At 40.6% G+C, this 24962-nt stretch overlaps 2 protein-coding genes across 2 annotated transcripts; one reads left to right on the forward strand and one right to left on the reverse strand.

Annotated features, from left to right (window-relative positions):
• Positions 1-6660: 6660 nt before the first annotated feature.
• On the reverse strand, positions 6661-18639 carry LOC133019334 (vascular endothelial zinc finger 1-like). Its single transcript, XM_061085766.1, has 5 exons — positions 18575-18639; positions 11945-12696; positions 8981-9050; positions 8721-8883; positions 6661-7823 (listed from the first exon to the last, which is right to left on the reverse strand). The coding sequence occupies exons 1-5, from the start codon at positions 18605-18607 to the stop codon at positions 7459-7461; spliced, it is 1383 nt and encodes a 460-aa protein (XP_060941749.1). The 5' UTR covers positions 18608-18639; the 3' UTR covers positions 6661-7458.
• Positions 18640-21951: 3312 nt separating this feature from the next.
• LOC133019838 (gap junction delta-2 protein-like) lies at positions 21952-23217 on the forward strand. Its single transcript, XM_061086409.1, has 2 exons — positions 21952-21982; positions 22121-23217. The coding sequence occupies exon 2, from the start codon at positions 22123-22125 to the stop codon at positions 23215-23217; it is 1095 nt and encodes a 364-aa protein (XP_060942392.1). The 5' UTR covers positions 21952-21982; positions 22121-22122.
• Positions 23218-24962: the final 1745 nt, after the last annotated feature.

Consider the following 24962-nt stretch of genomic DNA (forward strand, 5'->3'; position numbering starts at 1 on the left):
ACTAAAGAAATAAAACACTTTGATGTTTTTTCCAACAACGCCAACTTACTGTCAATCAAACAACCGTTCTGTTCTGTCATGACCAGTGGCCAGAAGATTTCTGGACGTTTCCTGTACTATAGATATTCTCAACTCCTCATAATAAAGGCAGATAAGAAGAAAATGTGATTCATTCTCAGCCTCTCTGAATTCACACAACTTGTGAATTTTGATTTCAAATGGACTAACCTCTCAGGCCAGAGGAAGGGTTCCTGTTCTCAGCTGTACAACTGAACTCCTCTGATTCCTCCATAGGCACTTGAGGCCCAACTGGATCCTTTGAGAGTTGGAGCCTTTTCCTTGGAGACTGACTCTGGAGTGCACCACTCTGATGACAGCTGACTCAGATTATTTCACTCTTTGGATACAACACGTTATGGTGCAGGTCAAGTCGTAGCAGAATACACATCGATACAACATTTAGAAATACGTGGAGCTCAGTCTGTGAATTAGATGTGCCAGACCCAGAGTGCACTTTGGTTTCTGCATTGTGCAAACCTATACATGTTGACTTTCAAATATAATGCAGACATAACACTCACCTGACATAAGGAAACAGGAAAGATGGATACAAGTTACTTGGACCGAAATTGTTCTTTCATTAAATATTTTCTTTCCAAGTTGATTGAGAAACTTACTTTGCACAAAAACATTTTATATGACCCCTGCAGATCAACTTCCATATAATTTAACATTTTAAACTAAAACTAAACTGTGAATGAAAAACATTTCGCGTTTTCATCAGGAGAAGGTGATCATGAACATGAAAGTCTGATGTTATGATGCAGCACTGACTTCTCCCCTCCCGGAGTTTCTATATTGGCTGATTTAGAGCTTGAAGAAGGAAAATACTTTTTACCAGGATTCGTTTCAATTTTTTGACCATTGACCATTCTTCAAGACATAATTTATTAATTTCACAGATATAAGTCCTGCTGGCAAATTTTTCTCAACACCCACAGACGACAGTGTGGGCAGTAGGAAATTAAGTGTCAATATATTCCCTGTTCCCACGTACCATAAGGACAGAAAATAGGTCCCACTTCATTACATCATGTCACGCAGCCACTGATGCAGACATTTGTCTGTGCACGACTCAAACCTGTTCCTAAATCATTGCATGTTGTGCAAATGACGAACGTGCAGATGTGTGCAGAACACGTAAGATGTGACAGATTCTATCAGGGGGCGAAATTAAGATTCAAATGTCAAGTGGTGTTTTGGTACTTTGGAATGTTTTGTTCTGTGCAGTTGAAATGATTGATTTATGGTTCACAGTTTCTGTGAACAGTTTAGTTCACAGTTTCTGTAAATGAATCCACTGCCCCCCGGGTCTCTTCAGTGCTCCGTGAACATGTACAGACACCCACTGAGTCAAAGTTTTAAAAAGATGCCATTGTAAGCTCCGCACCTCTTATTTTGAAATATCTTTATTTCAGAATGATGTCTGTTGCCTGTTTGATATCAAGACAATTAATATGAAAACAGGAAGTGAGAGAGAGCAGGCCGCCTCTAAACTCCAACTAAACTCTCCACCACACAGAGCAGCCAAGTGAAATTTTTTTTCTTTTTCAAGTACAGGGCAGTCTTCCAACCTTTATTATTTTAACTGAACACATACAGCTGGACAACAGGGAGGAAGACAGAGGAGAGGGAGCTGCGGCTCTGAACTTGGGACCACATGGGATTATATTTTTACGGGAAGAACAATGTAGACATTGCTGAAGATTATCAAGTAAATCCTATGTTACGAAAGCCAGTACCTTTAGGAGGATATAACAAAAAGAAGAATATAACATAAGAGCACTGAAAGATTATCCAGGCAGGATAAGATGCAAACCCTGCCTGATTCATGTGATGGTGTCTTCTTATTGCTATTATTTATTATTTATCTTTGTAAATGCATTTTTGCAATTACCCATGAGTTTTTCAAAGCACTTTGTAAACCCTGTTTTTTAAGGTGCATTATAAACATAGTTTTTTAAGTTTCTATTGGAAATGCAAACCAATTTGCTGACACTGAGGACCAGTGGGATTTACTCCTCACAGGGGGATCACAGATGAAAAGACTCAAGTGAGAGGGAAATATGCACAAACACTGCCACCTGCTGGACAACTCTGTGGTGCAAAAACAGACAAAGGCTGGTCTCTCCACTGGATTGTTAAAAGATCTTTCTATAACTTGATCTGAACTGGAAACAGAGAAAATCTAATATCATTACAACAAAAGTTAAATATTTTATAGGAATTTAAGTACTTCAACATAAGATAATGACTTTTAGTTATCATCCATATCCCCCATAATATTGTCCACTTTAAGAACACCTGATCCAGCCATGCTTTCCTACCGAGCTGCAACTCACTGAACGTGCAGGCGGTAGTTCGACCACACAGTGGTCACAATTCATGATCTCAGTGACTCTGAATGTGCTATGTTTGTTTGTGCCAGATGTGGTGGGCCCACTATGTCTGACCCAAACGGGTGCAGCTTGTTCAGAAGAAGAACAGTTTGATTAACAGTCAGAGGCTGAAAACAAATTGTCAGTGGGTGAGATCACAGAAGAATGAGAGAACTTATTCCAGGGAGCAACCAGCTTGAGTGCAACAGCTGCTGGCATTTGAATGTGTGGCCTCCGATGCCGTTAAGTTTATAGGCCTGTATGATTATTAGAAAATAACGTGTATGAACGTGTATCTATTCTATTTTGTAACTTTGCATCATCTCTTTATCTTTAAGAACTGAACTGTATTTCTAATGTATGTATTTAAATTATTACTTATCTAATGATTCTCTGGTTACCTACTATATTTTTGCAAGGCCCCGTAAATAAAAATATAAAAAGTATATTAATGTACATCAAAAGTTAATCATTGGTCATTCTGTAGAAAAAATTATGCCCTGTGATTGACTGTGCTGTTAATATGACATCACTACATGGTTAACACTAATGCATCAGTCTAATTTTACTGTTGGGATATTCAGGCTCTGTCCAGGGTTTCCCAACATGGGGGTCAGTTCTCTTCTAAGGGTCAGGACATAAACTAAAGGGTCATGAGAAGAAAAATTTAGCGCAGAAAAAAATCAAACGTACTTGTGTGTTTTATATATATATATATTCGATTTTTTTTGTGAAAAACAGGATGATTGGGAACCAACAAAATAATATCTTACAATTTATTGTATACTATAAACTAAGAATGTATTACCTTAATTTGAAAAGTTGAGACTGCAGATGTCTGATAAATGTATTGAAGTAAAGTTGACTGTTTCCCTCTCAAATGTAGCAGAAGATTAAATAAGCATTACATAGAAGTAGCCAACATACCTACTGTACTAAATTATTTTAATTTGTGTTCTTACTTTATTTACAAAAAAGTTTTTTAGTCCTTAGTCCCATAATTTGCCAGTTAACCCTTACATAGTGTTTGGGTCAAATATGACCTTTGTGACATTTGCCAGCTGTAAAAGTATCCTAAATGTCATTCTTTTAGCCTGACACTTGATGGCTTTTCCTAAAGTCACACCAAATACAAAAAAAATAAAATGTTTTAAACTTGTATACTATATTGTATAAAGGCGAGGTAGGATACGGAGGGAACCTGACTCTTGTTTGTTTCTGTCTGTATGAGCTCGTCCTTATCTTTCAGGACCTCCTCGAGCGTCATTCGTTCACTTTTCAGTGAATTCATTTAAATAGCGACATAAAATGAAAAGAAAGTTAGTTTTCCCAATAATTTATTTTAAGTTGGTCTCTTTCAGAGAGTTGATCTCTGTGAGGGCGTAACACAGAACCTTGCAGAGCCCCTCTGCAGCTGGAAACGAGCTGGGCCAAATGAAGAAGGTCTGAACAGTAGAGGTCCACAAGTCGGAAAAATTGAAACATGAAATTCTTGCTTAAAACTCCAGTCAAACCTTAATATGACCTGTGCATTTATTTCTACTGTTGAATCTTCTTTAGTCCAAAGACTTGTTGAAACAGAGTAACCTGTAACCACAGACAGCAACACAGATCCACAAATATCCTATGAAAAGCAAACAGCTCTGAGACGAGTGTTACTACAGTGCTGAGCACTGCTTCTAATTCAGTTTGAGTTAGTTTGGGGTTAAAGGGAAAGTTCATCTAGAAATTAAAATTCACTCATTATTTACTCACCACTTTGCTGATGGATGGGAGGGTGAAGTCTTTCAGTCCACAAAACACTTCAGAAGTAACTAGTGACTGATTCTTTAGACGTAATAAAACATAAAAACATAACGTGCCTCCTTTCTGCTCGTGTGGTGCCGGCATTCAAATTCCACTCGAAACGGCCTCATTTACACCATGTTTTTCTTTTTTCTTTTTTTTTATCAGAAGTGGCTACGCTAACAGATATTAATATTTTCACATCCGGGAGTGCACCTATCTCACAATGTTCAAATCACAAATCAGGACTGACCTTTTCAGAACTGATTTTAATGTGTGATCCATGTCGTGTGCTTCATGTTTTTTTTTGTGTGTATTTTTTTATATTGATTTTAACATTAGTAGTCATTACTGGTGTTTGTTTATAAAGCTAATGAACCATATGAGGCTGCAAATGCAAAAGGCACACTTTGAAATACAATTTTTGGAAAATCTGTTAAAGATGGATGAGGTGCTACAGGTGGGTTTTTTTATTTATTTCATGGAACATATAAAATGTTAACTATTGCCTTTGCACTTCCAGGTAATAAGGTATACAGTACTTGATAAAATAAGGAATATTGGAGACACAGACAGCAAGAGTCATCTGCATTGGCACTTTTTTTCGCCCCAACTGGAGCCATAACACAATTGTCTTCTCTTCGTACTTTTTATTAAACTATGATAGAAGCACTGAAATTGTGACAATTGTGCTCAATTAACTCAACATGACAGGGAAAATCAGGTTGGACAAGAGTCGAAATTCATGTTCTTACCAGATTTCTTTGTAATTCCAGGTTCACAGCAACAAAGAAAACAGAAAGAGAGCAGTAGAAAGAGCAGTGGATCTCTTTGGCAGCAAGGAGGGTCATCGTTCTTGAAATTGTCAATGTAGAGATATAGATAGATATTTTCTCTTGTTATTCACTCCAAAAATAGGTTACTGGCAGCAATTCCTGAACCAGGATGCAAGCGAACTTTGTAATTTCTCTATTAGTCAAATCAGAATATGTACATACTATATTTGTCAGAAATGTCATTTTTCATTGGCACCAATATGAAGGGTAGAATTTGTTATGGTAAAATCGTTTAGTTGACTAAAATTATGATTAATGTTTCATTTTAGGATTAAGAGTTCAGAAGCTTTAAACAAATTTATAAACTAAAGCCGTAACAATTGATAATTGGAGTAAAATAGTAAAAAGGTCCCAAGATTCGTAATGATGACTTGATAATGAGCAATACTTCATACAGGAACACATTTGATAGTTTTCTTTTATTTAGACAACCCAAATAAAAGGCACATAACATTGCGCATGTTTATGTAATAATTTGACAAACATACATTTAAAAAAAAATGTAGGAATGTTTGATCTCTCTGCTAATCAGAAATCCTAACCTCTCATATATACAAAATTACCATTGTTAATGTTCTAATACAAAAGATTTATAAAAAAAGGTTATCTTATCTTTCACATCTATCTGAACTACCGTTTTCCTGGAACTAAAATAGTTTTTGTACAAAGATATACATTCAACTGCTTTCACAAGGGTCCTGGAATTTCCATTTTTTCCCTTAAAAATAAAGAGTTGTTCAATTCCACGAGAAATGTTCAGTTTATCACATTGTTATTGTATCAAATTTGGCAAACAGGCTATCATAGTGTATCTACGTAAATGCATAACAACGACAAAAAAAAATAAGCTACACTATCATTTTGTTTAAAACAAAACTTGGGAAAAATGGCAAACATGCATATTGCATTTTTCAGTATGAACTGAATCAACTCGAAGAGCTGCAACACTGTCGAAATCACATGGCATTCATTCAAAAACGTCTGATGCGCAACAGCTAGCGTTTGGGCTCATGCAACACCAATCGTTTCCCATTATTTTAATGGACACAAACTTGCATTTGATCGAATCTCGGCCACATGGCGATGCGGCCCGAGAATGAACTAGGTTTTAAAAGAAATGTTAAAAAAGGTACAGCATGTATTTGATCATTTAAATGGACGGTTAAGTTTCAAAATCAATCATTGGTGGACTTCTCGTCCCTGCTGGAAACCTGGTTGTTTAACACAACACATTTTTTAAAAGTTCATGTGTAATGGGATTTATGTGATGTATCCTGAGTGAATGATCCTTAGTATCATCTTGGGGCTGTCACAGATAGATAATTAAAAACAAACTAAAGTGTACAGAAGAGTCAGACAAAAAAAATGAATTAGTCACCATTATGATGACGGTAACCTACTGAAAAAGCTTCACTACACGCCAGGCCGTTCTGTTTTTCGGCCACTAGATGGCCCTCAAGTGTCAGCTGGCAATCCCAGACACTAAAGACTTCAATTTGATCTTTGATAATACTGCTGCTCACCTGTATGTAGGATATGCTTTCAGTGCAAGACTTGATTCTGACTTCATGGAGAAAAAAAAAATGAACACTACAGATAGGCAAAGAAAAACAGACCTTTGTGTTACGTACAAACAGAAAACAACGCACAAACATTTCATAGTCAGGCGGACAGTGTCCACATATCCACTTGAATTAAAACTGAAATGCTGACATGAAAATACATTACTATGTCAACTGTACATGTTAGTCACTGTACCTCGAGAGCATCCTACTATCTGAGAAGAAGAAGAAAAGCTATGCAATGTGAAAAAATAGTCTTCCATGTATGTGGAAGCGGCTGTCCCTTTTACTAGACTCATTTCCTATGACATTAAATAGTGATTAGCAGGCTATAGTTAAAAGAAAACGACATACAAAGCGACACCCAGAGGCTTCGGGAGAGAACTTGTAAAACATCAAAAATAGCAATTTCGTCGTTATTGCTTCAGTCAATTTCTGATCTCCCTTTTACAAAAAAAAAAAGCACAGGTGGGTCTTCCTACGGAGTCCTCGTGAGTGTCTGAGGAATCCTCTCTCCTCCTTTGTCATCGTACAAATCACAGTTTCATCTCTCTCTAACTGACTACGCTAAGTCCTGATATCAAGGTAAATCCTACTCGATTCCTACTCAAAGTGTCCTGCGTCTCATGTCAGTCACTCAACATCGTTTGGGACGTGGCTGCGGCCTCGAGGTGGGGGATGGGGGGGGGGTTGGGGGAGCTCCTGCCGGCCGCACAGCTCGGGTTAAGGAAGAGCCGGGCTCGAGGTGCAAATCATGAGGACACAAGTCTCCTGTTTCGCTTCATTTTCCCTTTCTCTCTGGCCAGTTCGACTCTCTCTCTCTCTCTCTCCGCTTATTTACCAGGGCTGGGAAGGCAAGACTTGGGACAGAAAAGGCATGCTATCGACGGACCTCATGGCAATGTTGAGCTGGCCTATATTCATCGGCATGGAGGAGGTTATTGCGACCGGGTGGGCAATATTCATGGACGCCGAGCCGGGGATGTTGACGGAGGAGATGTTGACGGGCCCGGTGATGGTGACTGGATGCTGGAGGCCCATCTGAGATGTGATGTTCACCGTGTTGGTGCTAATGTTCATTTGAGCAGCAATGGTGATGGGGTGGTTGTTGAGGTGAGAGAGTCCCCGGTTCATAGCCGAGGTGATGGGGGCAGAAATGGTCACAGGTGTAGCTGAGGAAGAGTTGCAGACATTGTTGCCGTCTGGAAAAACACAAGATAAGAGCGTTTGATTTAGATTCTGTGGCATCTCACTGTAAGGATAAATAGATAAATACCATGCTACTTTATCCAACAGCAATCACATGGAGTATAAACATTTTAATATAACCAAGACATGGTATAGAGGCAACCAGCATTAGAAGAGGGTGGTTGGCTTTGATACAGAAGGCTTGACTAAAAAAGTAAATACATCAGAAATGTTGTAAAGATGATGCTCATGTTTCAACAAAATAAAAGTGCTGGAAAAAGGCAGCAAAATAAGTGTAGTCTAGTATCTGTTCGTGGTTTGTAAAGATGCACGACATGACTGCTCCCAATAGGGAAGCCAAAAACATCCCCTGGTGGCTGGTGTAAGTTACAGCCCATTTTCTTTGTCAGCAGATGGGTCATTGGGCAAAAAAATGTAAATAATTTTTCCTAAAGGTGTTTTTTGGGGTCATAAGTTTCAGACTGATATCATGTGTTCATTTTCTTGATAACTTTGTTTTTATTTAGTTATTTGAAGCTATAAATATGGGGGGGGGGGACCTCATGATTGAAACTGTTTTCCACAAAGTCAACTGTGCAAACTCTTGCTGAACTTCTGTGACCCGGTTCATTTCCTGGGTTGTGCAATGTATTGTCCTTGTCGGCAGATGTGTATGTGTATATATGTGAACTGTGGCATATGTATGGAAGTATTATAGGCCAACAAGTGAGAGACTTTATTTTATGTGAAAATGCAGGCAGGACAGTGCCCAGAGCAAGTGAGAGGAAGTGAAGACATGACCATCTTTGTATAAACAGACTTTAGTTAAGACAAGACATGCATTATTTCGCAGGAAATGTCAAATGAGTGCATGTCTGACTTCTCTGATGTTAGCGGTGTTTATGACGTACCTTTGTTACAGGAGTTAAAGTTGGTCTGGCCGTGAGTCTTCAAGTGGCTGGTGATGTAGGCTGCACTCAGCATCTTCCCACAGATGGTGCAGGTGACCTTGCCTTCATGCCGGATCATGTGGGAACGGAGTCGGTCTTTGGTGGCGAAAGCAGAGGTACAGGCCTGCAGCCGCACAGCAGACAAGAGTCAGTGGATTGAGATAATACGAAAAAAACAATCATAATAAAAATAGCAGGGAGCTGAGGGTAATGACTCTTACCGTTACTTGACATTTAAACGGTCTTTCGGAGGAATGCACATGCTTCACATGGCAGCTCAAGTGGTCTGGCCTAGATTCCAAAAACAAAACAAAGCCATGTTTAATCACAGTTGGACAGTGATGCAGTAAGCTGCAGTTGAGTCACACAACATCTTCTTGACAGTGTTTCCGCTTCTAAGGAAACTTAAAAGTCACATTCTTCATTTATATTGACATTTTAATAGGGTTGGTCCTTGAACTGAAAAGAACATAATATTTTAAAAACACAGACATTGTCATCAACAATAGGAATATTAGGTTGTCTGCTGCAGTTACCTAATTCATACGATTGTTTACAGTAGCTTTAAATGTGATTTAACCACTAACACTCAAATCGGGTTGTTGAGATGTGCTGTGTAGAAGCTTTAAACACCTTACAAGTGCTGTATCTGCAGAAGCTTGCTGATGTGCTCTGTTTACTTTGGTAATGAGGGGCTGGGCACACAAAAAAAACCAAGATTTCAGTCAATGGCAGTTAATTCTCCCTGATCAATCGAGCGTGAGGTAGTTTGACCTACTTTCAAAAACGCGACACACAGATAGTGTTTTTTCCAATGGTGACCACTTTGTTTTCTACTATAATGTTACTTTATTTGCTTTAGTTTCTCTTATAACATCACAGACATTAATTACTTACTTAGAGTTTGCAGTAATTGCTTGATAGTTTCTGACTAAAATACACTGAATGTAGACATCTCTCTCTGAGGATTAGGGGAGGATTATCTAGGCAACAATGTTAACTTAACTTCACTAACGACATGGGATGGGGGTTCGATTTTTGTTTTTCTGACAATGGTATACTTAAGTAAGGGTATGTACGAAAACAGTGAGCTGTGAAGTGTATTGAACTGTTTGACGGTTACACCAACAACACCGACAAACAAACAAACATGCAGGTCTGATCATGCAGTGTTTATCTGATGTATAACTTGGAGAATTCACTGCTTATCCCGTCTTGCAAGAAAACCTGCCTCTTGGTCTTTGCAGCGAAACTGCAGCCTTCACAAATTCTTCTTGTTAGTGCTCCATCTTAGTTTGTGTGTTAATTCTCGTGAAGCAGTGAGCTGAATCATGTTAGAAGTGCCATATTGGAGCTTGTAAGGGCTACGACCCTGGCAGCTGCCCCCTAACCGGAAAGTTTCATGCTGATAGATTTTTTTCTTAAATACAAATGATTAGAGCCAAGTAGGATTTTCTCAGTCGGGCCATGAACCGGAATCAAGGCTTTGTTTTGTTGCCCTCCCGACGAGCAGTGTGGCAAACTCCAGACAGCGTCTGCTTGGAGCTCTGGCCGAGTGGCAGTGACTCAGTGCACCGTTATTCAGTCCCCATTCTCACTTTCCAGTATGCTGATGAATCCCTGCCCCACGTCACTGTGATGGAGGCATGCCTGAAAGTGCCATACACGGCACGGTGCTAGTGTTACAGCTTGGCCAGGGCACACTGTGGAAGTTGTGTTGCTGTACATCAACTCTTACGCTGTAATTGATAGTCCTTGCTCTCTTGTTGCTGATTTACATAAGCAAGATCTTTCAGCTCACTGGAGGACAAGTAGATGTTTGCTGTGTTGATAAATATAAACACAAAAAAACCCTGCTGAATCCTACTTAGTGGCTACATAGTAAGTGTGTTGACCTGAACTATAGTGCGAGGTTCACTGAATTCCCGGGGGAACGGGTCTGTGACATGCTGGCTGGAACCACGAAGTGACAAGTGACGCCTCCCCTCCCTTAATACTCTACCACTAGTGCTCTTCGTTGTGCGACAGTTAAAGCATGTGGTTGGAGTGGCGTGGGGGTCTGTGCAATTACAAGTCTGAAATTACTTAGGACAACTATAAACAATTAAAAAAAACACAGACAATGGGACGCTATGTGGAGAGTGGATGGTCACTTTGCAGGAAATAATGCTGTGGGCCTAGACAACCAAACACCAATTAGTTAATCATTGATATACAAGTCATGGGCCGCTATTTAGCAAACATTTGGTACAGAACAACCAATCATAAAGGTGGTAATATAATTTAGCATATCAGGTTAAACTTTAGTTTAGCGATCATGTCTTAATTTGAGTTGATTCTCGAGTGCTAATCAGATAAGAAGAAAGTTGTATGTGTGTTACAATTATCACAGTGCTATTTTGAAATTCGATGCAAATAAGTCACGTCATCTCCCCTAATTCTTGGAATGCATAAACCTGAAACTGTCTCCATTCCAATATGAACAAATTTGATCTTACATGCACATTTCCTCTTTACGGTTGTCACTTATTGATTGAAAGCTTATGAGTTTCCAAGGCAGTTGTAAGAAATCTTTTCGGGCATTTGCCGCCTAACACCTCCTCAGATACACAGACAGAGGAGCTGAAAGCCACCTCCTTTTGTTCTGGAGTATAACATGCAGAGGTTCACAGGCCCGGGAAAACTTCACATCCCAAACAAACCAGTGTCTAGTGCAGCGATGAGGACATGATACCCAGCTGGAGAAGTGTGTTTTGGGGCCTGTCTTGACTCAAGGACTAGGTTTACTGAATTAGCTGAGTCAGTCTGGTCCGAGAGGGAGCATAGCAACTTATTCCACTACCTTAAGAGCTATATGAGGAATGTGCAAAGACATTTGAAACGAGTAATGTAATCTCCCCATGAAATCTCCTGCCAGCAGTTGACAGCCAATCATTGCTCAGGGCTTGCTAGTGTGACGCCCTATGAAAAGTGTGTCTGGTGGCATAGAGAAGAAAATAACTTCACATTAGAGATACTAAAGTGTGAAACATACAGTTTACAAACCATTCAAATATTGCCAAAGGTATTAAAAAGAATTAGGTTGTGCAACAATATAAATAAATAAATATAAATGTCAGTCTTGATATTTTATGGCCGTTTAACCTTTACTTTACTTTACCCACCCAAAAAAAAAAGATCCTTACCTGGAAAAGCCTTTCCCACACACAGAACATACGTAGGGCTTGTGGACTCCACCGTCATGGGAGCGAACATGGTAGGTCATCCTGTCTTTCCTCTTGAAGCGCTGCTGGCAGATGGGGCACTCAAAGGGCTTCTCGTCGGAATGGGACAGCTTGTGGCGATTCAGGTGGTACACATCACGAAAGGCTTTGCCACACATCTCACACCCGTGGTTTTTCTTGACGGGTTTGGCAGGTTTCTTGACGATATTTTGCTGCGGCATGTTGCCCATCGCGGACGACGTCATAATACTCGGGCCTGAGGAAACCGAGGTGGTTGCCGTGGAGAGGAGGCCTGCTACCGTGGAGATGTAGGGCTGGTGCATGTTCTCCCGTGGCATGGAGGAGATCATAGGTACCATGGTGGGCGGTGTGTGGGCTGTCTTCTTTGGCCGGGACACCATTTTGATGCCGGTGTGGCTGGACTCGTGGCGTCGCAGGTGGTAGCTGTCACGGAAAGCCTTGTTGCAGTAGCCGCAGACGAAAGGTGTTTTGCCTTTGTGTTCTTTCTTGATCACAGGCATCGGTGGCCGTGCACCGCCGCTGGCCACATTATCTTTCAGGAGATCCGCAGCACTGGTGGGTGGCTTATGGTCAAGTTGGATGGGCAGGATAGGCTTCTGGTCAATTTGATCTGCTCCTGAATTGAGAAGCGGCAGCAGGTTGTTCTGGGCCATATGGTGCTGGTGCTGGTGATGGAGGGCCTCATTTGCCTGCTGTTGAAAGAAACACACAAATACAAAGATTGGGTTATGGTGAAGTCATGATTAATTACAGGATGAGCTTTTCACAACTATAAACCGAAGGGTTATCATTTTTTGTTGATGAACAGATACAATATCAGAAATACTTTATTGATCAAAAGGGGAAAGACTTATATAATATAAAATACACCTTAATATTGGAAACTGTAGCTTTAAAGCAACAGAACAGTGTCAAAACTCATAACTCTACATGAGAATGACGACAAAAAATCAAGTGTTGCTAGTAGCTGCACCACCACCACTGTGAGTTTGTCATGAGTCAGCTAGGACATGAATACAACGAGAGTTAGATATTTCAGATTTTACAGAATACACAATGAGCAATAAATCTGTAAGTAAAGACGTTGACGCAGAATGCCAGTAATGCTAAAGAATCCAGATATAGTGGATAAAAAATGACCCTGTAGCCATGCCTCTAATATGGTGTACAGAGAACACTTTAACTTCCAAGAAGGCTCTGAAGAGCATGGCCTTTAGCTACATGACAGAAATCAGTTAGGGGATATGTTGGAAGTTAGATTGTTAGATTGGAGTGAATAATGCACACATGTAGACAATCAACAGGGAGCACAGTGGCACAACTGCACACTGGCTATTTGGCCATCTACATTGTGAAATTGTGGTTTTGTCTGCTGCTAATCGTTGCAAACTGCCATGACAGAGATGGGATAAAGGAGCTGGGTGCAATTAGCACACACAACTGTATTTTTAAGCTGGATTTCACTCAAATAGTTTATCAGACACTATTTGCATCTCTTGCTAAAGCCCTGACCTAAAACAAGATCATTTTACCCAAGGGAGACTCCTAAAACAAACAGGCAGCTCCTAAAAAAAGGATTTACTAAAAATGAGTCATTGAATTTTGTGTGGGTAACAACCACAGAGTGACGGCCAAAGGCATAGAATTCCAATAACATTCTTACCTAACCATTAATAGCCTGGGTATTTTAAGGTAAGCGTCCGATAAACAAAACAAAAACAACAGCACAAATGTATTACAGAGATATGATAAGCATGATAACCATGTACTCAACACCGATACAGTGCAACTTCAACCCATCCTGTTGCTGCTTTCAAATTATCACTTTTATTGTCAGGCAAGCAATTTATATTGGTTGGGTTTTTCAGCTTAGGGTGGTTATGTTCAAACCAGGGTTTTTCCTCCCATCTACATTTTGACAAGTACACAGCTCACATCAGTATTTAATGAGTCACCCCCCAGTGAGTTGCCATAGATTCTTGTTGACCCAGTAACTATTCGGCCTGCATAGACAGAAATGAACAGAGAAGCCAAACACAGAGTAACAAACACCCTGAAAGGATGGATGCTAATGGTAATTCATTGATTCCTGTCAGTTCAAATTTCTCTGTAGTTCTATTGTTATATTTTGTTTACTTAAGACGGCAGTTTTTGTACATATCATACCTGTATATAAAAATTGTTTTATAGTAAACGGACACATTCACAACTGGTTTGTCAACCACCAGCCAGAAAGGGCAAGGTGAAATACTTGACCTTTCCCTTTGAGGTTCAATCATCCAGGGAAGGCCAGCCAAGAAAGAACTTGCAAAGGAGGAGGCAGGGGATAGAAAAGAAAAATGAACGGCACAATGTCCTCCTTATGTCATCTAGCCTATTGTGAAAGACACAAATCTGAGCAGTGATGCACTTGGGCCTCAGCAGGGGATCTTTGTATGCTCATCTTCATTGATTTGGCTCATCTATTTATGAGACAGGGACATTGTTTATCCACACACTGCGTGGCGAAACCAGCCACCATTCCCTTGTACGCGATGGGACCTGGGAACTCATGGGGAATGCCACCAAGCCCACCCATCCATTTGTCCGAGCACCTGCTCACACTTGCCACCTTCGAGGATTAGCCACCATCATGCCAATGCTAACCCTTCCACTGGCACACCGGGGGTGGGGTGGAGTGGGGGGCTTTATGCTTGGGTGGGGGTGGGGGGTGGGTACCAGCCAGGAACCCTCTTTGTGAAGCTTATGAACAGCAGACAGAGTCGCTGCAGACGGCCTGGGCTCTATACAGAGGTGCAGGGCCTGTAAGCTGCTGTGCTTTCATGCAGCTCTGACCATTTTGACACAAATGTGCTCTGACAACTGGGACTGCTCCCTCATAAATAACATCAAAATGGAGGGAGGGTCCTGATGGCTCCACGGGGCCACTGTAGACTGAGCTCACGGTTCGATTTAGATTAGGCATTGTTTCTTCGATTGCGTCTCAACAGTTACATTAAAAGGGGAAGGAACAAAAACTTAAAATATTGAATAAATTTTTTTTTCTGGTACGCGTCAAGTCTTTGTTTTAAGGTTTTTATAAGTACTGAAATCTTGACACGTACTTGCAAAAAATCTGTTTTGTACTGTTATTCATCTTTCTGGGTGTTTTCATTGCCTGTGAAAGTAAATGGAGACTGCAGGGATTCAGTGACCTGTGTGTTGTTGTCCGTTGCAATTTGGGGGTTTTAGGTTCTGCGAGGAGTTAGAAAATGTTTCAAAGTTTGTTTTGATGAACCAATTCCTTCACCTGGATTTGGACGGCAGTGTGTAAGAGGAAAGAATATGCCTCTTCTAAACTAATCGCCATTCCAAAAATGCAAAAACAACTTAACTGAATAAAGCCAAAACCTCCAAACAGATTTGGCTTATAAATAGCTGGAAGGTAAGAGCTACATTTATCTCAACTTATTTTAACTGTTTTGAAATAGTCAGCCAGCTCATATCAAGGACAAGTCTGATGGAGGATACATATGGCAAAGATAAGTATGTTATTTTTGGCATAACCGCTACTATGAAGTTGATCATCTTGATGAACTTGGGAGTAACACCAAATCCCCTAGTTCACAAAGGATACTCTAGGAAATATTGTGTCAAATAAATAACTTTTTAATAGTAATTAAAATTAAGTCACTGTTTGCCTTATAACCACTGCAGTTACAAAGAGGGATGAGAAGACGAGGTGAGAGGCATTTGTAACAGTGACTGTAAAACACTCATAATTTGAATCCATGCTGTAATCTCTGTTGTCCACTTTTATTTTCTAAAATGCAATATTACCACAATGCTTCAACGCACCAAACCTATATCAAAGAAATGTTGGTTTGTTAAATCAGGCAAAGCACAAAGTCCAGGTAGGTAAACTGGTTTGGGGGCCCTGGTATTGAGCATTCTGGCCCGCGGCAGATATGGGTTTGTCATGCTATGACAAACCCATATCTGCCGCCTCCAGTACAATACATGACACTGATGAAAGGTTTCTCACTGATTGTGTTAAGCCACCATTTTAAATAGGATATCAATTATTTTTCAGAACTATCCAAACTACATAATGGGTGGATAGTGCTAATGAGTGGCAAAAGACAAGGAAAAAACACTGGGACTTAAATCGTAAGTTTATGATTGAAGCTAAAGCTCCATTCATCAACATATTTACACTTACAGTAAATCAGAAACAAAAATCAGTTGCCAGAAAGTAACTGGTTGGTGAACAAAGTTGAACATAGCAAGCTTAAGGCTTCTAGATTTAATGGCTACGAATATATAATCTAGTTGAGATAATGTCAGACAACTAAGGATTACTTAATGACTTTACTGTATGACTGTGCAGTTCAGGCCATAATAAAATAAATATGAATCACAATAGGGTCTCAACTGTGGCCTGATGAATACTGCATGTATAATTTACTGAACATATATATTAATAGGAGATACAACCGTACGTATAGTGATATTCAAGCTCATTTACGAACTATATAGAGAAATGAAAACACCTGACAAGGCATTTTAACAAGAATACGTTATTTACTTTTGATAAACTACCTTATACCTAATACCAAAGCAATTGATAATGTCTGAACGAAAAAGCTGCTCTCCAAATGATTATTGCACACAGTTTTACCTAGTAACAGTGCGAGGTATGCGATACATGCAGCAGGGCCTCTGGCAAGACGCCAAACAGCCGCATAACAAGCCACAGAGTCCATCTGCCTTTTTCATCAGGAAGAAACAGTTCTCAGAGATGTGAGCATCAATCTCTGACTGCACAGCAAAAGTATCCATGTGCCACACAAAAAACAGATGCACCCTTTTAAAGCTCGGATGTGTAACTTTTCTACACATGAATGGTGCACCATTCATGTTCTTCTTAGCCAGTAATTGCCTTACGCTTAGCAGGGAGTACAATCATTTGTTGGTTTTATCCGCACTTTAATATGTTAACATTATCGATAGCAGGTGCAGAAGATGGTTAGAGATCCAAATTAGACATTTGTCTGTAAAGACTGCACATATTCGCTTAAACTATCATAAAGGCTGACTGCCAACAAGACCCCTGCACCTGACTATTAGTTTAATACAGTCAACTCAATATAAAAATATTAAACACAGCGAACACCAACTCCGCTGTTCTCTTTGGGGATGTAGACTGGGACTTGGTGCATTCAAATCATTTAAAAAAGGTATTATGTGACTAGAACTGCAAAGCTAATTCAGGAGGTTTAGTTCCCCTGAGGAGTTTGTAGCAAATTAAACATAACTTTTGTTGATAATATCCACAGAAAAATCTGATTCGCGACTTGGTAATGCACCTGTGATTGCTAAATGGGGACATTTCAGGGATACGTTTCTATTCTAATTATAAGCTTGAGTAAACAACATGTGAAAAACATCAGTGGAATCCGCGGGAAAACCCTCCATCATTTAAAATATAGCCTTTCCGTTTAATATCCGGGGTCTTCGGTCACCCATGGTTACACTAGGCTTAATTCTGCCATGCTACGAAAGGCCATGGGAATAAGATATTTCATTCATGTCTGGAACAATAGCCTTCCATCTTTACACAAACACTTAACCGTGTCAGACCAGGCCATTGCTCCCAGCTGCTGCACCCACTTTACTCACTGGGATATATAGATCCATATATATTTATATAATTGCGTAATGTGGCTGCTAATATCTAATCAAGCTTCTTGTGTTAGCTGCTGATACGTACACGGTTCACATTCCTTTCCGCCGCGGTAACCAGAATAAATAGAGAGTTAATAGAAACCGAGCTGTGGTAGCAAGTCGGGGAACGATCTTTTTTATTGTTGTTGTTCTTGCTGATGATCGCAGCAGCCTCGCCCGAATTAAGCTAAACGAGCTAGCGAGTTTTGATGAAGGTAGCCGAAGCACCGTTAGCCAACTTGGCTAGCCACCGTGGACCCGGCGGAGGAAAGTTCACCGCGGACTCGCGAGTCGTCGTCGCTAAATCTCAGCGGCTCAAAGAGCGGATTCAACATTTTACCAACGCGATCCACTCGGAACCCGAACCCATCCGTGGGGTGGGTTCGGGTTCCGGGGAGAGCGATCGCCGTGGGGGTCACACTAACAAGAGTCCGGCTGAAGCCTTCTTCGGCGGGGGAGAAAAAACCGGTCTGCCTCGGCTTTAACGGAGCAGCTGCAGCGGAGGCTCCTCCAGTTTTATCGCCACTTCCAGCGGACTCGCATGTTTTCACTGGCTCCGACTTGACCAACAAACTTCACCAAACCCCCACATTCACCGCCGAAATATCGTGCATTTCAGACAAAGAACCATGCACGCGATCGTCGTCTTTTGAAAACACTGCTTCCAGCGTCCTTCCCGAGCCTCACAGCTGGAAGCCTGGATTCATAAACCATTGTTTTGCTCGGGGCTACTTGCTCCTGGCTTTACTCGTTTTAAAAACTGCTTTTGCCGCCAACGCGTAAAACGCCGACGCGAGTGCAAGGTTCGCTCGGCGAGCCAGCCCCGGTTTCTCCCCCCCACCCCCCGGACGAGAGTGAACTTACTTGGAAAAGAAACGTACTCCAGCTCGGCTCCATTTCCACACTTACTAATTCTGTAGGAAACCTGGTAGAAGCCTACAACAAAGCAACCAAACATGGCAGCTGAAACAACTTCCGGTTACCCCGAGGGCCGAACCACTGAGCGCGCCAGTCAGGGGGGGGGGGCGGGTTTAGATTTAGTTTGTTGTGGTGAAAGCGCGTTTTATCTAGGCTGCTTTAAAAACATAAGTGAGTAAATTAAAGTTTTTAGGTTTAAAATAAATCATATGTTAGTGTTGGATGTTATGTGGATGATTGTGCTGCAACCACGAACGGCTTTAATTTGGTTCGATTTTTTCAAACACCCCTTCACTGTGTTATCGCCGATTCCGCGAGGGGCATTTGTTATAGTGGCCTACTGACGCATGTGGTGGGTTTATGACTGTTTCAGTAACACTCGTCCTTCTTCTGAATGATAAAATGAAACCGGGAACTTGTTTGTTTTCTTTTCAAAACACCAAGGTTTTATTTGTCTTCCTGCGATGTGACGTGTTTCAGTTTAAACGGAGCAAGAAAGGATCCGCGTGTTCAATTTCATTCATGGGCTGCGAATGAATGAATCCGACAGAGCTCGTAAATTACGCGGATTGGCTGCAGTGGACTAAAAATACCCCACATTATACAAGAACTTGCGTTAAATAAAAAACATTATTGTATATCAATAAAAACACGATATACGTTATATTTTTCTTATAGATTAGTGTCTAATTTCCTGTGCATTTCGAAATGTGTGCATTTACCCCATATGTTATATTTAAAAAGAAAAAATATATATAATGAATGCGCCTCACCCCATGATTTTTCATGAAATAATAAAGTCCAATAAATTGTTTCTAATCTATTTTTGTATGTTCATCATCCCTCACACTACATTGTTGACACATTGAGGTTACTGATTTCTTAAAAATATTTATCAATTAATTTTCTTCTCAGGAGATAGGAAGGGGTTTGTGGCTCAACATTACGCAAACCATATCCTGTCAGAATAATTGTTCTACATGTGGGTTTATTTATGTTTAATCTCACGAGTACATGCATTGTTGTCCTTCACTGTGGTAAACCAAATCTTTCCGTCATCAAACAGTGAGACAAATGATCAACTAACATGTGAGAGAGTCGACCCTGAGAACGAATAGCAACCGACACACACAGGAAACACACACATCTGCATTGCGTTAGCCTGCTGTTTCGCATCTGTCTCAAATGTCTTTCGCAAATGAACGTTTAAAGAAACTATGACGGCATTTTCTCATGAACATCAATAAATAACCAGAACGCAGGCAGACAGTACCGGGAATACAATATGATGATGTGTGGTCAAATGACACTTTCAATTCTGTGGACAGCTGAGACCGAAAAGTACACAAGTACAGAGGCTCTGGAGTTACAAGAACAATGGGTGATGCCAGACGACCTTCATGAGCACCAAAGCTCAGAAAACAGACACGCACAAATGTGTCATTGTCATGTCATTGCAACATCTTTCATTCACACTTGGGGAGGCCTGAATACTGCAGCTTCATACAGACAACTTCCCCTTTCTTATCTCATACTTGCTGTAAAATTTTAAAATGATGGTCTATGAGGTTGCACCATTTAGTTTAAGGCAGCAAAAGATACCTGAGGTCACAAAAGCAACCCAGCCTTAATTTGGCAGCAACAGATAATGTGCACATTGCACACTTAGACAGGAAGCATGTCATGTTTATTATTTTGCGTTATGGCAATTTGACCGGTGTATTCACCAAATATAACATCATTGTTATTCCAATGACAACTATAAAGCACTTTTCTCCGCTATAGCATTAAAATAAGGATATGTTGATAGTTATCCCTGTTTCTCAAATCAAGTGGAGCATAGCCCTCAGCTAAAGAAAGAAGTTTTCTTTCCATCCCTCACATATAACTATTCCTAATGTGCAGAACCACCAGGGGAGAGTTTACCTCCACAAAAGGAGATTCTATTTTAATCCCTGTGTGTTTGTTGGTTGTTTTTAAAGTTTGTTTGTTTGTGAGCTATAGGTGACTCAGAAACTACTGGATGGATGAACACAAAACCTGGTGGAAGGATGCGGCATGTGTCAGTAACTAACCTGTTACATTATGGTACCGTTATTTTTGGTGCAAATCCAGATCTGTGGGTGGATCCACTGATTTCCTTTCACTTTGTTTAACAGTAGGATATAAAGCATTTTTCAACATTTTCCTTGATTTACTCATGGGTCGTGATAAAAAAATTAAAAAATTCAGGCATATTTAAGGGAACTGCTATTTACAAGTCTGTGAATTCTTAACAACAAACAAACCTACAGATCAAGTGATTAAGTGGTTTCATTCAAACTTTCTTTTTTTGTTTTCCAAAGAGGAAATTTCCAGCTTTTGCCTCATTGTTTCAGAATGTCTTTCACTGAATTGTGAAACTTCATTAGAAGAGAGGAAATTAATTTACAGTGCTGCAGGGGTTCTTCACATTATAATTTGAAGGTCATTAAAGTTCCTCCATTAAGACAAAAGTATGAAAACCTTCTGGGAACTCAAAACCGTGTATTTCAGCTCTGAAATCAAAGTGAAAACAGTTCCACGCATGTGCCAGTATATTGTCCCCACTCTTTCCAGTAGCTTCCCTGAACCCTCTGCTCGTCGGTGAATGGCTGTTCAGGGAAGGTGCCCCCATTGTGCATTTCAATCTTTGTCCCACTGTACATTGAAAGCCTTTATTCACATACAGTGCAATGAACGTTTCAGTTAGAGTTGGGGAATATGTGTGGTCAGCCCATTCGGCTCTCTCTCATCCTGCTCACAACATACAACAACATTCGGCAATGAGCTCCACTTGAAACTACAGCTATGCAGATTGCTTCCTCTGATAATTTTCCAGCTTTGGATAAGGAAGACGCAGACTCTCCAAAGGTAAACACCTCCGGGAAAGAACAAACACTGTAAAACTGATTATGTTTTTGGCTCCTTTATCATTATAAATGTATTTTTCTGGTTAATTTCAAAATGAAACGTTAAAATTCAGTTTGTTAATGGGTAATATGATAATGTCTTTATAAACTCATGGTTTTTTAGCCTTTCTTTAACTAAAATAAACAGCTTACTACGGATTTAATAATATTATGACCGTATCAATTACACACTTAATTATATTTCATGCTGTTTTGCTGTTTGAACAATCCATAGTGTAAATTTAAACTGAAGGTCATGCTAGATTGTGACATACGAACAAGAGTGGATGACACACTGAGAAAGCTATATTATGGTCTTTACGGTAGTTACAAAAGCTCTCCATGGCAATATTTAAATTCAGATAATATGTGAATGTCACACATTGGCAGATACATCGGGTTTCATGCACCTGCTTCCTGCTGGGTCATATTTCGGCACTTTTCTGAGGAGCGCGGGTTGTATTAGGAACCTCTACACTTTGAATATAGATGAGGTATTGACGAAAAAAAAGAAACATGACTGACGAGGGTAACTAATGTATTAACTGTTGTGTTTCCACAGAAATGGGAGACTGGTCAATTCTTGGCCGCTTCCTAACAGAGGTTCAAAACCACTCCACAGTCATTGGTAAGATATGGCTGACCATGCTGCTCATCTTCCGCATCCTGCTCGTGGCCCTGGTGGGTGACGCCGTCTACAGTGACGAGCAGTCCAAGTTCACCTGCAACACCCTCCAGCCCGGCTGCAACAACGTGTGCTACGACACCTTCGCTCCGGTCTCCCACTTGCGATTCTGGGTCTTTCAGATCGTCCTCGTATCCACGCCCTCGATTTTCTACATTGTCTATGTCTTGCAAAAAATCACCAAGAATGAAAAGGTGGAGGTGAAGAAGATCGAAGTGGTGCCCAGGTCCTCACCTGCCCTTGAAAGGGTCAGACATGTGGAGGAAGTTAAGGAGAGCGGCGTCACTTACAACACAAATGAGGCCTGGAGCTCTCGGGAGGGCGAGTGTGAGGAGAAGGGTCAGCTGGAGGAGGACATGAAGGAAGTAGGGAAGGACCCAACTCAGCTCTCCAGCCAAGTGCTACTCATCTACATCATACATGTGCTGCTGCGCTCCATCATGGAGATAATCTTCCTCATTGGGCAGTATTACCTCTTTGGATTCGAAGTCCCACACCTTTTCCGCTGTGAAACCTACCCCTGTCCAAACCGAACTGACTGCTTCGTGTCCCGAGCCACAGAGAAAACCATCTTTCTCAACTTCATGTTCAGCGTCAGTCTCGGTTGCTTCATCTTGAACATTGTGGAGCTGCATTATCTGGGCTGGATCTACATTTTCCGGGTGCTCTTCTCCGCGTGCTGCACATGCTGCGACACAAACAGGGACCCCATGCAGGTGGAGCTGTATTCAGACAACAACCCACTGCTGCTGGAGCTCAAACACTCCTTGCGTGGCAGGGTTGTCCTGCAGACCTCATCTGCCACATCGTGCGACAAGATCGGTGGCGTCCCAAACCAGGGCCCGGCCATCTCCTTCGAGACGGACTCTACGCTGGAGTGCACATCCAAGAGAAATGTCGATGAGAAGGAGCGCGCCAAAACCAGACAGCACAATATGGCGAAGATAGGAAGGGGCAAGAAGTCCTGGCTGTGAAGCTCCAGTTTTCTTTTGTGTTTTACTGTAGATATATTTTCTTTCCATCTTTGACTGGATTTGTGTTAATTTAAATGGGAAATCTTTTCAAGCTGCCTCTCGTAGAATCGGCAAAATTGGTGAAACTTAAAGGTAGTGGGATCAGCCTTCAAATTTCAGTATAACAGTTTCAGTGTGTTTATTTCCTCAAAAGATTTCATCTGTGTAAGTGTACTTAGGCTTTTAGGGGTTTGGAGGTGTTGCAATTTCCTCTATATTCACTGTATTGGGAAGAATCTGTGTACAAATGTTTTGCAGCATTTCTTGAAAGCTTTTCTATAAATATAGTCAAACCAATGTACAGTATTTGCTGTGATTTATTCATACCTACCCTCTGCTACACTTGCACTATCATTTCTGACAAATCACAGTCCATTTCCAAAAAGGCAGATGTTGCGTTTAAGCACAAGTACCTTAGTGGGTTTGTTAAGCAGCCCTGCACAAGGACTCTGATGTGGTTCGGTCTCCATGTTGTGTCTGATTCTGATCGTTTTGTTTTTCTTAATTGTGCTGCAGGAGGCCAAATTTAATCAAAGTCAGTGGAGTGTAACTTGTAACTTGTATCATAGTATGACAAAAGGCCAGATTTTGCTTGTCACGGTCAGACGTACCTGAATAAACCTCCTGCTGGGAGTTATATCACATTGTAAACCAAGTCAATAGGATATGCTTATGTTTGATAATTTGTATAATTACATAGGTCAGATGCAAAATGAAAGGAACAAATTGGGGCAACTATAGATCACACAAACAAACCAGAAAAACAATTAAAAAGAAAGTCCATCAAAGAAACCTACACAATCGAATCAATAAAATGAAATATAACATACGAAAATAAAATCTTTGCAGGTTAAGTATAATTTAACTGTAACTGCATCCTATGTTCTATGTCAAAACACCAGGAGGGGTCACTGCTGTCCAGTTTACACTGATGCTGCATTCAAGTTCTATTGGAACAATTTAACTTTAAAACCCAACGAATCCAAAAATGTTGAATTCATCCACATATATGTATATGTATATGTATAAATATATGTACAGACAGATTTACACTTAATTTTTGGTATTAGAGACATTTTGTGAAACACTGAAAAAAGAGTTTAAAACCCACTCAAGAGTAATTATAAACATATGTTATATACTTTATTAATGTTTAGTGTTTATGTTGTTAAAGTCATGAGCCGATGCATGTTTCCTTGTTATGCTATTCTTTATTTTATTACATTTTTAAACAAAGGCGAGATTGATTGCATTCGCTGTAGGTCGGGTGTGGTAAATCGGAACTCACAATGAGCCCTCGAACGCACCACAAGTACCTTTCCTCGCACCTCCTGTCAATTCTGAGGAAGAAAATGCAGCAAACTTCTGGTAAGACAACAACACAGTCATTACAGGTAAGTCCCCGTCACATCTGCTTACAGTGTTTACCCTAAATGTTTTCATATGAATGACATGTTTCCTGTCTGTGCGGTTCCCTGAGGTGCTGGAGAATGAGGGCAAAGCAGCTTAAAGCCAGAGCATTATGGTCAAGCTGTGGGTTAGAAGCACATAGAACGTAGCTGTGCTGTGAGGTGACTTCACTGAAGCTGACAGACAAGGTTGTTTCAACGATTTCCTGCAGAAAAACAAATTACCAGGAGAATATGCATGGGATGGGAAGTGAGTGTCATTTGCTTTCGGCTGTTTTCATTGCCTCTCTCAACTCA

Source organism: Limanda limanda, chromosome 14, assembly GCF_963576545.1.
Source record: "Limanda limanda chromosome 14, fLimLim1.1, whole genome shotgun sequence".
Taxonomy (NCBI): Eukaryota; Metazoa; Chordata; class Actinopteri; order Pleuronectiformes; family Pleuronectidae; genus Limanda; species Limanda limanda.

Coding starts and splice junctions, on each gene's coding strand:
- LOC133019838 (XM_061086409.1), top strand. CDS start 22,123: ATGGGAGACTGGTCAATTCTTGGCCGCTTCCTAACAGAGGTTCAAAAC.
- LOC133019334 (XM_061085766.1), bottom strand. CDS start 18,607: ATGGAGCCGAGCTGGAGTACGTTTCTTTTCCAA. Junction 8,884..8,980: donor CGTTTAAATGTCAAGTAACG/GTAAGAGTCATT, acceptor GTGCGGCTGCAG/GCCTGTACCTCTGCTTTCGC. Junction 7,824..8,720: donor CTTTAACTCCTGTAACAAAG/GTACGTCATAAA, acceptor GTGTTTTTCCAG/ACGGCAACAATGTCTGCAAC.